General features: G+C 33.4%; 1 protein-coding gene across 1 annotated transcript in view; it reads right to left on the bottom strand.

Annotated features, from left to right (window-relative positions):
- Positions 1-14,792, bottom strand: part of LOC132713337 (dystrophin-like) — a gene marked incomplete at its 3' end in the record, with an annotated part of 157,509 nt that overhangs the window by 104,282 nt on the left and 38,435 nt on the right. Inside the window, 5 exon segments of the mRNA XM_060695887.1 lie at positions 717-907; positions 3,621-3,736; positions 4,527-4,607; positions 6,397-6,488; positions 9,778-9,870. Of these exon segments, the coding sequence (XP_060551870.1) occupies positions 717-907; positions 3,621-3,736; positions 4,527-4,607; positions 6,397-6,488; positions 9,778-9,870 (573 nt within the window).

The following is a 14,792-nucleotide window of genomic DNA, read 5'->3' on the forward strand; positions in this document are numbered from 1 at the left end:
TTGCAACACCATGCTGGGACAAGATGTTGATTATGTGAAGATTAATATTAATTTATTATCAAAGAGGAAATAATATCACAACAGTTGGTGCATTGAATCATATTCTTGCAAAGTCTGAGGGGAAAAAACCTCTACGCACTTAAAAAGTTCCATAAAGGATATTGAATGAGTGTAGGTTCAATACAGAATTAATTGAATTAGTTGAATAAATTTATAATATGCGAACCTAAGGCAAGCATAATATTATTTTATTTAACTTGATCAATAAATTCAGTATTGAGCCTACACGAATATATAATATTCTATTTATCACATATCCAAAATAAAGAGTGTTTGAAGTAAAAAAGAATCATTTTTCTTTGATGTGCCTACAGTATAAAGCCAACATTTAGTGTGCCTTAACCTACATTTCTAGAAATATTGATGTTAGCTAAGTCACATAGAGAAACAAAACTTCAGCATATGGACATCTAAATTTTCACCACAACTGCGTTGCAGCAACAGACACTGGTTGCAAGAATTTGCCATATCAAGTTTAAGACTTAGTGAAACTGGCAAAACTATCATTAACACGATTTCACTTTTGAGTATCACTAGAAAAACCATAATTTACACCAATTGAAATCCATTCTAACTATTACATATTTAAAAGGACAGAGTATATATATAAAGAGAGTATAAAGAGATGCATGCATTTTGTCTGTAATATTACATACCCCTGATGTTTTAGATTCTTGTATTCCGACATTAGCTGATGCCGATATTGACTCAGGTGTTATAGGTGTTACAGGTGACACTGGGATGTCGACATTCTGGTCAAGGGGAATGTCGGAATGTGGCAGGACTTTAAATAGGCACATTAGGTACATCATAACAGACTTCTTGTCTGGACTGTCAACATTCACATCTACAATATAATGATAACATAATTTACAGGACTTTACAAATAGAAGTGTTTTTATCTAGCTTAAGACTCTTTCTACTCTTAGTTTGCTGGTGACAACTGTATCTACCCATGGGACCTGTGCAGACCAGAATCCAGTGGCACATTTATGGTGTCTGACCATGATCTGCACTGTTCACTATACAGTCAGCCAATAATTTGAATTTTCCCTTAAAACAGAGAATGGATTAGTCCAGATTGAAAGATTTATTTATGATATTTTAGCATGATAAGAGTTAAAACTTTATCATACGATGTAACACATGTTTAACTCATTATTAGCTGGAAAGTGAATATCAAGCCTTAGATAAAGCAAACATCAAACAGTGATAACAGATTGCGCAATATTCATCAAAACAATGAGACACTTGAAATGGAAAGCCAATTGCATTATAGCATGCACATAGAGAGAGAACTAATGGAAACATGTTATATTACAGTCTAAAATTGGGGATATTTATGTGACAACATTACTTTTATTGACAACATAATGATATTTTAACATTTTACTGTTTAAATTATCCTACACGACAGATTTATACACTGTAAAACATATTTCTGCCTATGAAAATTACGTGTTTAAAAGCACATAATGCCTCAGAAATCAATACTTTTCAATTCTTAAGAGTTTAAAAATGTTTCAATAATGAAATTTGAAGCATGTTACATGTTTAAATACTGAAACAAGTAGCGCTGAATGTGCAGTAATGTGTTGTAAAGGTAGCAAACTGTAAACAAATTAGTATTTTGACTTCCATACAAAATACCCATTCACTATAATTATACCATTGCCAACAACAAAAGCAGCAAAAGATAGTTCATGTATATGGAAAATGAGTATATTTTTGAAAACTGTGACAAGATACCAAACAAGAGCTGTCAGAAGGACAGCGCGCTCGACTTTTTTAGTGCTTGCCTATAAAACAAAACTTTGACAGTTAAGGGCACACAAGACTTTAACTAGGAATTTCTAAGTACAAATCAAGAAACATTTTCACAGAGTTATCTTCTCTTGCTTACAGATAGGTCTCATGATGGCACATAAGAACTCCAACTTCCAAAGTAATATCTCAAATGGTTAAGTCAACAAGTGGACAAGAATGAAAATCTTAACTGAGTTTCTAAGTCAAAAAGGGCCATAATTCAAATAAAATCCTTAACAGAATTACCTTCTCCTGCCCATGTTTTGGGACCATGATGGTAAACAAGTATTCCAACTTTCAAATTAATATCTCAAACAGTTCAGTCAAAAAGTGGACTGGTACTAAAAACTTAACCAAGATTCTAAGTCGATAAAAGGCCTTAATTTTTAAAACAAATCCTTGACAGAGTTACCTTCTCTTGCGTACAGATGGGGGTAATGATGTGAAATAGCATTAAAAGTTTCAAAGCAATATCTCAAAGGGTTAAGGCAATAAGTGGATTTTACCCATATTCAATGTATTTTCTAAGTCAAAAAGGGGCATAATTCTGTCAAAAACCTTGACAGAGTTATGTCCTCTTGTCTGTTGATGAAGGTCGTGATGGTAAACAAGTATGGTCAGTTTCAAAGCAATACCTCCAATGGTTTTGAAAATAAAGTGAGGTGGTAACAAAAAACTTAACCAAGCTCAATACACTTTCTAAGTCAAAAAAGGGCCATAATTCTGTCAAAAACCTTGACAGAGTTATGTACTCTTGTCTGTAGATGGAGGTTATGATGGTGAACAAGTATGGTAAGTTTCAAAGCCATACTTGTAATACTTCTGAAATAAAGTGGGGTGGTACGAAAAACTTAACCAAGGTGTGACGCCAACGCTAACGCCGACGCCGACGCCGACGCCGGGGCGAGTAGGATAGCTCCCCTTTTCATAGAAAAGTCGAGCTAAAAATTAACAGTTTTTGAGAAATGCAATTGATAGCATTTCTATGGCATAATGATGGGCCTTTAAAGTCAATATCATTAGGATGAAAGAAAATACTTTATGTATTGTACTATTGTATATCATGGTTGAAAGAGACCAATGGCATTAATCAAAATCAAATATATATGTACGGTTTTAAAACAGAAACTCAGACCATATCAGAAATCCTTAGCACTGTTATCGACCACTTTACTTTTTTTAGTATTACTGATAATTAGAAAGAATTGTATGTTATATCTCATTCCAAAAATCTATTTTTTCAAAAATATCTGTTGCCAACTATAAATGTGTCTTACTAGTAATCTAAGGACATTTCATACCCTTTTAGGGGCAAGGAGTTGTTTCCTAGTGCAAGAAACTTTAAATAATTATTGCCTTAGTACTTGTTCATCCCAGGAAAAGATTTGAGTGTGTGTCTATTCTATTATTCCTACACAAATAAATTGTAAAACAAAACATTTCAATTATGAATGCCGCCAAATGTTACTAAACTGATCACTACAGGTTAAGATAAGTATATGAGCCGCGTCACAACAAAACCAACATAATGCGTTTGCGACCAGCATGGATCCAGACCAGCCTGCGCATCCGCGCAGTCTGATCAGGATCCATGCTGTTCGCTATCAGTTTCTCTACTTATAATAGGGTTGATAAGCGAACAGCATGGATCCTAATCAGACTGCGCAGATGCGCAGGCTGGTCTGGATCCATGCTGGTCGCCAATGCATTACACTGGTTTTGTCGTGATGCGGCTCATATATATCTATTGTTACCTTCCGGATCAAGAAGTCTGTCAACACCTAGGTGTTCATGAGCAACAGTAAATGCATGGTCCAGACACTCCTCAGGTGTCTTAGTTAATAAATCATCATAGTTGAACAAGTCTGGCCTGAAAATATGGTAAAATTTAATTACCTATGGTATATACATATATACTAACTATATATACTAACCTTTGTAATTTGCATATTCATACATTAATTAATATTGAATACATTACATTATACATCATATTTGGTTGAAGGGTAAAGCATCAATATCTCTGAATTTCTCTAAATCATGTCCACAGATAACCTTTAATATTAAACTACATTTTGATCCAAACTTAGATATTGAACTACATTTTGATCCAAACTTAGATAATTATTTAACTACATTTTGATCCAAACTTAGATATTGAACTACATTTTGATCCAAACTTAGATATTTAACTACATTTTGATCCAAACTTGACTGGTTACCTAACCAGGAAAACCATTTAGGTGGACAAACTGCCGAGATATAACCAAAAATGTTTTAAAATCAATGTAAACACCAGATGAACAACAAACAAACTCCTTAATATATGAGCCGCGTCGTGACAAAACCAACATAATGGGTTTGCGACCAGCATGGATCCAGACCAGCCTGCGCATCCGCGCAGTCTGATCAGGATCCATGCTGTTTGCTATCAGTTTCTCTACTTGTAATAGAGTTGGTAAGCGAACAGCATGGATCCTGATCAGACTGCGCGGATTCGCAGGCTGGTCTGGATTCATGCTGGTCGCAAACTCACTATGTTGGTTTTGTCGTGACGCGGCTCATATGTCTTTATCAATAATGTCTTTGAATACTTGTCATGAAAGTCAAGTTAATACAGAAAATGTTTCTGGAGGATACTTAATTAAGACAATACATACTTGTAATGATGGATTAAAGCATTAAATGCAAGGCCAGTTTTCCAGCTGGTGGTGAAATTCTTCACATCAACCAAGGCATACCTGAAATATTGAATATAGTTCATGTATATAATACAAGTTAATCAAATAAATCACATATTTCATATTAAACAACGGGATAATAGCTACCTGTATTACAATAAATCAAAACAAGTGTAAACACAAACAAATGAAATATATGCATCAAAAGTGGTGTATGTTATATAGGGTCGTATCACTTCACTGTAAAATTAGGCTTCAATGACTAAGCCACAAGGCCCTAAGATTTGATGACATGAAATTTCTTGTCACACACTGATTACTGTGGGTTCCAATGTCACTAAGGACTTTGGATTCTTTTTGAAGAAGGTTGGTGGTTTTACTCAAGAGCACACTTGTTCCTGAAATAATGCATAAAGTGACACCTGATGTGTTCCTCCATGAGTAAATGTGGAAAGTCAACATGTGAACTTGGCAGAGTGTAAAGAGTGACATGTTGGAAATGTTGGAGACACATTACAAACATCATACCTTCCTAACTAAATAAGTAAATTTCAATTAAAAATTTAATTTCGAATTAAATTGTTTACTACTCTCATTAAAAAATTTTGATTAACTGAAAGTTTAAAAATTGGTGCACTATTAAACAGAAAAGGCTTCAATGTGTGATTTTTGTCATTTAAGATAGTAAGTAAACCTGCCAGGCATGTGACCTAAATGCTGTAATTAATATAAACATTGGCAGGTGGGTAACACACCTGGTTATCTGGTAATTATACAAGACATTATGTTACCTATATATCAACATACTGCAAGGGAAAAATGCATTACAGTCAGGTAACTTCCTGTAGTTTTATGCTACTTATGAGAATCCATTTGGCATGTTTTACTGGACAATAAAGCAAGGAACTCTCTAAGATTTATCATTTAGGCTAAATCTTAATAAATTAACAGATGATCATCATGGAGGGACTGAAGTGGAATATCTAAGTGGTACTTCTCTAGATTTTTCTTTCTGATTTAATGATCACATGGTTTATCTATCATTCTACCTAAGATAACGTATTATATTCAAGGGTCCATTTCAACACTGTCAAAACTTATTTTCCAAGTTTTTTGGAGTTAAAACACTCTCTTTCGTTATCAAATATTTCAAGATTCATTGCCCTGGCAACTCAACTTATCATGTTAGTCAAGATTCAAGAATTTCTGATGTCCTATCCTAATATTGTATATATTCTATAATGTAGATAATCTCTACAAATTCTTTCTAAACTTTCTATAATAGCATAGGACAATATATTCTTTATATTAAAAGTACATAATATTTATCTGTCTGATAGAAGTAGTGGTTAAGTGGTTAAGGTGTCTGCCTCTCAACCGAGGGATCATGGGTTTAACCCCAACCCAGGTCATTACCATGTTTCCTTGTGACACCAGTGCTGGTTAATTCCAGGAAAAGTACATGAAAATGGTTTAGAAATAGCTTATTCATTATTATCAAGCTAAAATAAATTTGTTTCAATAAGTACAGTCATATTATTTAAGACAATTAAAGCCAAGCCTTCAATTTCGCTAGTTTTAAAGGTTTTGACAAAAACCAATTAAAAACAGACAGTAGACACCATAATGACAGTCTATTTTAGAAGAAAAGACAATTTCAAACAGACATCAGACAGCAAAATGAAATTCTATCATCATTCCACAGTCTACCTTACTGGGAGGTCTTCAACACAATATGACATTACATAAACAAACCAGTATATAATTAATACAAGTCTGGTAAAACAGTAAGACTTCCAACGTGATGTGGACATGGCCTGTACATAATGTCATAATAAAGAAGAATTACCCAGTGGTGGACTGTCTACACCACACCAGTAGTGTCCTCTCCAAGTTTGTCTGTCTTAGGTCATCCATCAAATCTTTCATAACATCCTTCACCTGAAAAACATATAAAAATATTGCTCATTTTAATGTTGTAGTTTTTTTTAAATAATTTTTATGGAAAATAATTATGATTTATGCTAATATAAGCTAAGTAGCAACTACAAATCATGAATTGTTTGAGAACAGAGATCTGTCTGCACAAAGGATGCTGCAATTCACCAAGGCTTAATTTTGGCAACAGGTTATTTTTTTCTAATAAATCACACCACATACAATTAATGTACATGTACTTCAAATGCAACCAGTTTCCTTAACAACCCTAGAACTTATATAATGGAATTGATGTGTTCTAAATTTTTATCCTGTGTTGCTAACCAAAAGTTGATTTCTGCTGCAATTTATGAAGCCTCAACCTTTAAAGGCAACCCCTCAGCCACAAGGGGGATTAAGGACAGAGGGACAATATTCATTTTATGAAATGATATTGTACTGCAATTAATCCACACACGTGACTAGACTGTTAATTGATGCAGATAAGATCAGAACAAAAAAAATATCTCAAGGTCACTCAGGGGGGACTTGTTCAGTTAAAGTATTGAGTGATAAATAACAAAAAAACAACAATACTCTTAAAATATCATGATTCTATGTAATTAAGATAGTTTTTATCAATTCTTCTCATATAGCACATAATTGTCATGTATAATGTGACCTTGAAACCAGAAATAGGAAGGTGGGTGTTGTTTCAGATCAGATATTTATATCATGATAAGTTTAAAACAAAACAGAATCTGAACTTGTAACTACCTATCTTCTCCTGGCTGTACTACAAATATCATGCTATTTCTAAAGTTTTACGTCTACCATAAATAAACTGCCTAAATTACCAGTAAAATTAACCAAATTACAACATTTGCTCCTGCTATTAAATCAAGTTTCTTCCTGAACAAATTATGATAGAGGATATAAAACCATCAACATGTTAAATCATCTATAAATTCCAGTAATCCAATGTTGCTTTTTTATAACATCGAACAAGTCCAGAACTATTTCATCCCAAACTTTGAGGTTATCACACATTTTTTTACACCCTTACTCCACCCACTGTTACAAAAGCTTGTTATGCCACTGAGGCCAGCAATGTAAAAAAATGTTTTTAAAATTTTCAATGACCAAACAAAATTCTTTTTATTCTTATTTAAATGTTCAACAAATTTAATACCACTGATGTGTGTGTTCTAAGCTTAATATTTAAGGGTCCATCTGCCCATTCAGGCACTGAGAGTATGGACTCAAATATCCACCTACTAACTTAGTAACTGCTTTTATGCAGATTGCATAGCAACACTGCAAAAACTTTTTTAACAACTGGCCTAACAATTTTCTTTAATTTTCTAAACCAGCACAAATTATCTGCTTTAAAATACTAGCAAATTACAGTTAAATCTGCTATTCCCTGTAAATTATACAGTTAAGCTGTTTTTCCCTGTAAATTATACATCTGTTTTCAGCAGTCAAACAACTCCAGTATCTAAATTACTTAAATTGATACAGTAAACTAGATAAAAAGTATTTTAATACACTACTGTAACACTTCCTATGATTTGAAGTTTATGGGGTTTAAAGTGAGACAATTTTTTTATGGAATGAGAATGGCATGAAATTATATATGCAACCTGTATTTTAAATGTCTTGACAATTACTGCCTTAATTTATACAGAAATTATTTTTACTTTGTCAGTTTGATTGCGTTGGAAGGCAACACTCTGGAACCACCACTAAGTACTGAGCAATGTGTGTAAAGTTTTCTTGGTCAAGGACACAACCGTTGAGCTTGCCCCTTGCAGGGTTTGAACCCACAGGGCCAGCAATTCTAAGATTATTAGTGGGACATGTTAACTACTTGGCCACATATTTATGTATTAATTTTGATGATATATTTCAAAAATTAGTTGTTTTTTTTTGTGCAATGTGCAATCTAAAACTGTAGATTTTCTACTTCAAGGTCAGTGTAAGTGCTATTCTATTTTGTTTCTTTAAATAAAACTTATTTCTTAGCTGATTATACTTGTGACTTGACAAAGACAAGGGCAAATGATCACTTTTTCACCCATATCATTGCATCTCATAAAGCCTCTCAATGGGGACAAATACTGAGTGTTTTGCTCTGTGCTGATAAAAAAATAACCTAAATAAAAGGCTTGATTGTCCTTGGGGGACAAAAACTTTATCCTGTTATAAGAAATTAAGTTATAATTTGGTGTTCTCATCTGATATTATACAATTTTTTCCATCTTTTTGTCATGCCTTATGCATGTTCCTTTCTTTAACCCTCTCCTATTCCTTACAAAACCAATCTGTCTTAAAACCGCCCATCATTCAAGTGCCAATTTTGAATAAAAGCCATACAGACTCCATGCATCATTCTTGGATTGAATGCATTAATTTGGACAGAATCCATAAATTTTGTTTGCGTTAATCTATAATATTATGCATCTTGCATATGATATCAGGGCCCATATTGATTAACTTACACTTCTTTTATATCATTTGGGACAGATTATAAGATGCGCCCCTAACTTCAAACTTTGAATCAGAGTAACTGAAAGGTCAAAATCACTTCTAACAAACTTGTTATAATTAATATTCATGATTTATTTTTCATTAACTATTCAAAATCCTGTCTAGGTATCGATATAATACAATATGTTACAGTTATATTATATAAATATTTAAATGTTTTCATTTGGATCTTTATTGAAGCTGTATTCAATACTTTTCTGCAGAGTCATCCTTGCACCTATACATCTACTTGTATATGTGCAGCAATAGTAAAAAGTTTTTTCTTTTCCTTTTATCATAAGACTTTGCATGATATAACCTTGATCAATTCCAATTATCTCCCTTTTTATATTTCACTCATCTCATCCCTTTCATACCCTTTGATATTTCACTTATCTCCCCTTTTATATTTCACTATCTCGCCTTTCATATCTCACTTATCTCCCCTTTTATATTTCACTTCTCTCCCATTTCATATTTCACTTCTCTCCCCTTTCATATTTCACTTCTCTCCCTTTAATATTTCAGTTATCTCCCCCTTTATATTTCACATCTCTTCCCTTTTATAAAATAGAGAATCTTCTTATCCTAGGTAGTTATATATCAAAATTAACAAATAAACAGTATATTAAATAATCATAGGTATTATCATTATCATAACTATTACTATATTTATCATTTTGCCACATAATTAATCATTATTACAAATGGCAATAAAATACAAAGGGAAGTAACTTCTCTCTTGATATAGGAAAATTGTAATAGTTTAAAACCAAATTACCTGCCAATGTAGAATGATTGACCATACAAGTCCAAGTGTTAGTTTCTGGTTGCCATCAACTAAATCATTACTGCTAATGTTGACCAACTTTATCTGAAATACAAAGAAACAGTATCTAATACCATATTAGGTTTAAAAGTCAATCTGACTATAAAGGTAATAAAGGTGACTTCAAAGCAGGTACTGGTAGACTAATTTTTTTTAGTTCTCACAAATATCTATGAAATATTTCATATACTGGCAGAAATCTGTAGAAGAAGCACCACTAATATTGAATTTATGACACTCCACAAGCGGGCTTCAAAATCAGCAACTGTAACCACACAGTCACAAAGGCACCTAACTTAACTGACAACAGGTCATCCAGCTTTTGTAAACTGACATACATTTTAATGCTGTGTAATAAAACCCTAGATATTGTAATCAATTACCTTTTATCACATACTTTCTTACAAAATTATAACTTTGTACAATTAAACAGAGTGGCTCCCTGCTGACTTATAATGCTAAAACTTGTAAATGATCACAGTTTACTATGTTACAGCCAGTATTTGACATATAATATAGGAGAGTCTGATTTCAACAAAATCTACCCACTTCATTCATTCAACACCAGGATATAATTACAATAGTACATTATATTTCAAAAATGTTTCAATGAGATTGAACAACATATATTGTCAATGTGATCTTTAAAGAAGACATTAGCTTCAGAAAATGAAAAGGTACTCTTAGACTGCACATTATTGTTATGAAACACAGGTGAAAATATGGATGCAAATAGCACTGCGTTTAAATTCACCTACATGTATTTCCTTACTTTGTCAACAAATTTCTCACCCAACTTGGCAAAACATAACATTGTTAAATGAACTTTTAAACAAGTGATTTCAATTAATTTTAATCATACTTAACAAGTACACAAAGAGCTGACCATTGACTAGAAAATCAATCACAAACTTAATTATCTCTTTTCTGATCACATGTATTTCTCCTATCTTCAGCTTATCTTGTTTCCAGAAGATTTATTAAATAATTAACCTTTCCTGACACCAGTGACAGTGATAGCTAATTAAACAAGTATTATGCCACAAGTTATCATATTATATGACTGATCAACTGTTACATATTATAAAAGGGGAAGTATTATGACATTTGAAAACTTGGTCATTACATGGAGTTACATTGCCTTGACATATGAAGATGCATTGTCTGCTGAATTCTAAATAAACATTTCATATGTCAGTCAAAATTCCGTGTATTTCATATACAGAATTTATTTTAGTTTGATTGCCCAGGAAACTTATAGCTTATAGACACACTTGAACCTGTTCCTGGAACCAACGAGGGTAAAGTTTCTTACTGTCACCATGGACAGGGTTATCTTATACAAATTTATTTTAGTTTGATTGTGTTGGCAGCTATAAGCTTATTGAAACACTGTCGAATACAGGGTTTGAACACACACACACAGATAATGATCCTTAGATTTCTAGTCTTATGTGTTATCTTAACCACTTGGGTAATGTCGCCACTTATGCATATATTCTTACAGGCACTCACATGGGAAGAACGAAGCTGTTACTATACTGAATGGAGCTTGATGGTCTAGAGATATAAACAGTCAGAGTAAATAGACTGATAGCTTTACTGCAGGGTCAGTTGGTCTAGAGGGATGCATGTCTAGAGACTCAGGGTAAGATGGGTGTGTCTTAAAGGACAGATTCAATGGATGGGTCCACAGGGATATCTGTAGATGGGAGCATCTACATAGACTCATGAAGATGGGCGTGGAGTGATAGACTTGTATGGAATAGAGGTTGTGTTTTAGTACTGGAGTTACTGTACAAAGGAAGTTGAGAGTTTAGTCATATTAACCTACCATGTCATAAATAATCAATTATTTTTTTGTTTTCAAATTGATTACCATCGGGGTTTCAAGATGTTGTTACAATTAAATTGCTTGTTGACTTATCATTCATCAATGACCAATAAAGTTTTCACAGTAGCTAATCAACTACCATACTGAAGCAGGATTTCCTCAATAAAATGGGTGGTAAAAAGTTATGTTGACACTGCGAGCCTGAGGGTAATCAATAACTCTCCTACAAGTCTACAGACACTGTGAACAATTCTCCAGGGTATATCCAACTTTTTTTTCCTATTATGATTTAATGCTGACTCAGCAATTATTACATAGTAGTATGTGTAGTCGTTTTGTTTTTAAATATCCAATTGAGATTTTCTAATTGCATTTAACTTCATGCCAGCAAAAGTTGAAATACTCTAGCTCCCTTTCCAGGGGGGTATATTTGAAGCTTTACTACTCAAAAACTTTGGAGAGCTTAATAGTACTGACTTTGGACTTTTATGTGCAAGTTATCTCCAAAACTAAGAAAGGGTATGGGTTGAACCGTCACACCCTTGTTCTTTGTGATTATCTTACATGATGGACCAAGTCCCATAACTATGAGTTACCTTTTCACAAAGTTATGCCCTTTCCCTCCTGGTCAAGCACTCAGAGATTATAGTTGAGCTCTTTTTTTTGTAAGTTTGTTGGTATAGAGCTTTATAGTTCCTTTACATTGTCAGCAACAGTTTTGAACTCATGAAAAAATGTAATTTTATCTCCTTATTGAGAGTGCCATAATATGGCATACAAACATAGCAAGGAAATGTGAGATAAACTCCCCCTCAGCTTTCCAAAGAGCCAAAATATGTTATTACATCATTAAACATAGTGCAAAATATTGCCTGGCTACATTTTAAATGATGATCTACCATTGTCATAAAGCTAAACAAGCACTTTTTTACTATTCCATGACATAACAAGAGCTGTCCGTAAGACAGCGCGCTCGACTTTTTTAGTGCTTGCCTATAAAACAAAACTTTGACAGTTAAGGGCACACAAGACTTAACTAGGAATTTCTAAGTACAAATCAAGAAACATTTTCACAGAGTTATCTTCTCTTGCTTACAGATAGGTCTCATGATGGCACATAAGAACTCCAACTTCCAAAGTAATATCTCAAATGGTTAAGTCAACAAGTGGACAAGAATGAAAATCTTAACTGAGTTTCTAAGTCAAAAAGGGCCATAATTCAAATAAAATCCTTAACAGAATTACCTTCTCCTGCCCATGTTTTGGGACCATGATGGTAAACAAGTATTCCAACTTTCAAATTAATATCTCAAACAGTTCAGTCAAAAAGTGGACTGGTACTAAAAACTTAACCAAGATTCTAAGTCGATAAAAGGCCTTAATTTTTAAAACAAATCCTTGACAGAGTTACCTTCTCTTGCGTACAGATGGGGGTAATGATGTGAAATAGCATTAAAAGTTTCAAAGCAATATCTCAAAGGGTTAAGGCAATAAGTGGATTTTACCCATATTCAATGTATTTTCTAAGTCAAAAAGGGGCATAATTCTGTCAAAAACCTTGACAGAGTTATGTCCTCTTGTCTGTTGATGAAGGTCGTGATGGTAAACAAGTATGGTCAGTTTCAAAGCAATACCTCCAATGGTTTTGAAATAAAGTGAGGTGGTACAAAAAACTTAACCAAGCTCAATACACTTTCTAAGTCAAAAAAGGGCCATAATTCTGTCAAAAACCTTGACAGAGTTATGTACTCTTGTCTGTAGATGGAGGTTATGATGGTGAACAAGTATGGTAAGTTTCAAAGCCATACTTGTAATACTTCTGAAATAAAGTGGGGTGGTTCGAAAAACTTAACCAAGGTGTGACGCCAACGCTAACGCTAACGCTAACGCCGACGCCGACGCCGGGGCGAGTAGGATAGCTCCCCTTTTCATAGAAAAGTCGAGCTAAAAAAACCAGAATTTTTTAAAAAAGACCACTGTCATGTGATTTATGGAAAAAAGCAACACTCTTCTATAATAATTCATTAAGCCATCATTTTTTTTTTAATTTAACTGAAACAACAAGGTTTTTATATCAGGAGCTGTCAAAAGGGGATTGTAAAAATAGAGGACTGGCAACCATGGCATCAGAGGGAATATGTTCTAACAAAATATTAACTGGAATGCATGGAAGAGATAAAACCATGTTCACAGGAGTTAATGGATGATCTTGTTAACATGACTAGAGTATAATGGAAAATGGTCGTTAACACTTTTTTTATTCAGATTACCAAGAAATCAATATGTTTGATACAAAACAACATGAAAGTGGTACAACACAACAGTTATGACAGTGCAAGAATGAACACAAACCAAAATCACAATTTATTAATATTATTCAACATTGTCTTTTCTTTTAATTTCGGAACTTTAACTTAAGGAAACATTGCTAATTAATGAAATGTTGTAAGAGCAGGTGATTCAATGATGGTAAACTTGTGACAGCACTGTTTTAATATACAAACAACAAGCACTGATTTATTATCCTTTAATAATTTAACTTTAACATTGGCTTCTCATTTGATTTTGATAATTTATGATGTACTAATAGCAGGTGAATGATCCAAAGGCTGTGACAGCACTGTAAATGCAAACCCAGAGGTTTTGAGATTGATCCCCTAGTACACTCACTTATAATGTAAATAACAGTTCTTATGGATGTGACCTGTACCTTTGTTTCTTATAATTGTACTTTACACATTGTGTGCAATAATATCTGGAAGTTATTAACTAAACAAAAAACCAACACTCTTTTTTTAGAAGCCCACCACACAGGTTTCTGGTGCCTGGTTCTGGCAATAAATAACATTGATTTTAAAAATTTAATGCCGCCAACAATGAAATGTGACAACCTGAGTTAGTCTGCAGTGAAGTAGGCATATGCCAGTAATTATTACAAGGAGAGATCTGGTAAGAGTTCAGATTCAACTATTGACTTAGGATCACAGGAATCAGATCAATATTAGCCTTGTGAATCACTTCCAGCAACAATAGATGCCTTAAATCATATGCAAATCACATGCAAAACAGGCAAAAATGTCACAATTGTTATCATGGGTGTATTCACTAGAAAACTCTTAATATTGATAAACCA

The sequence above is a fragment of the Ruditapes philippinarum genome, unplaced genomic scaffold (genome assembly GCF_026571515.1).
Source record: "Ruditapes philippinarum isolate M1 unplaced genomic scaffold, ASM2657151v2 ctg288_1_1_1_1, whole genome shotgun sequence".
In the NCBI taxonomy this organism is placed as follows: Eukaryota; Metazoa; Mollusca; class Bivalvia; order Venerida; family Veneridae; genus Ruditapes; species Ruditapes philippinarum.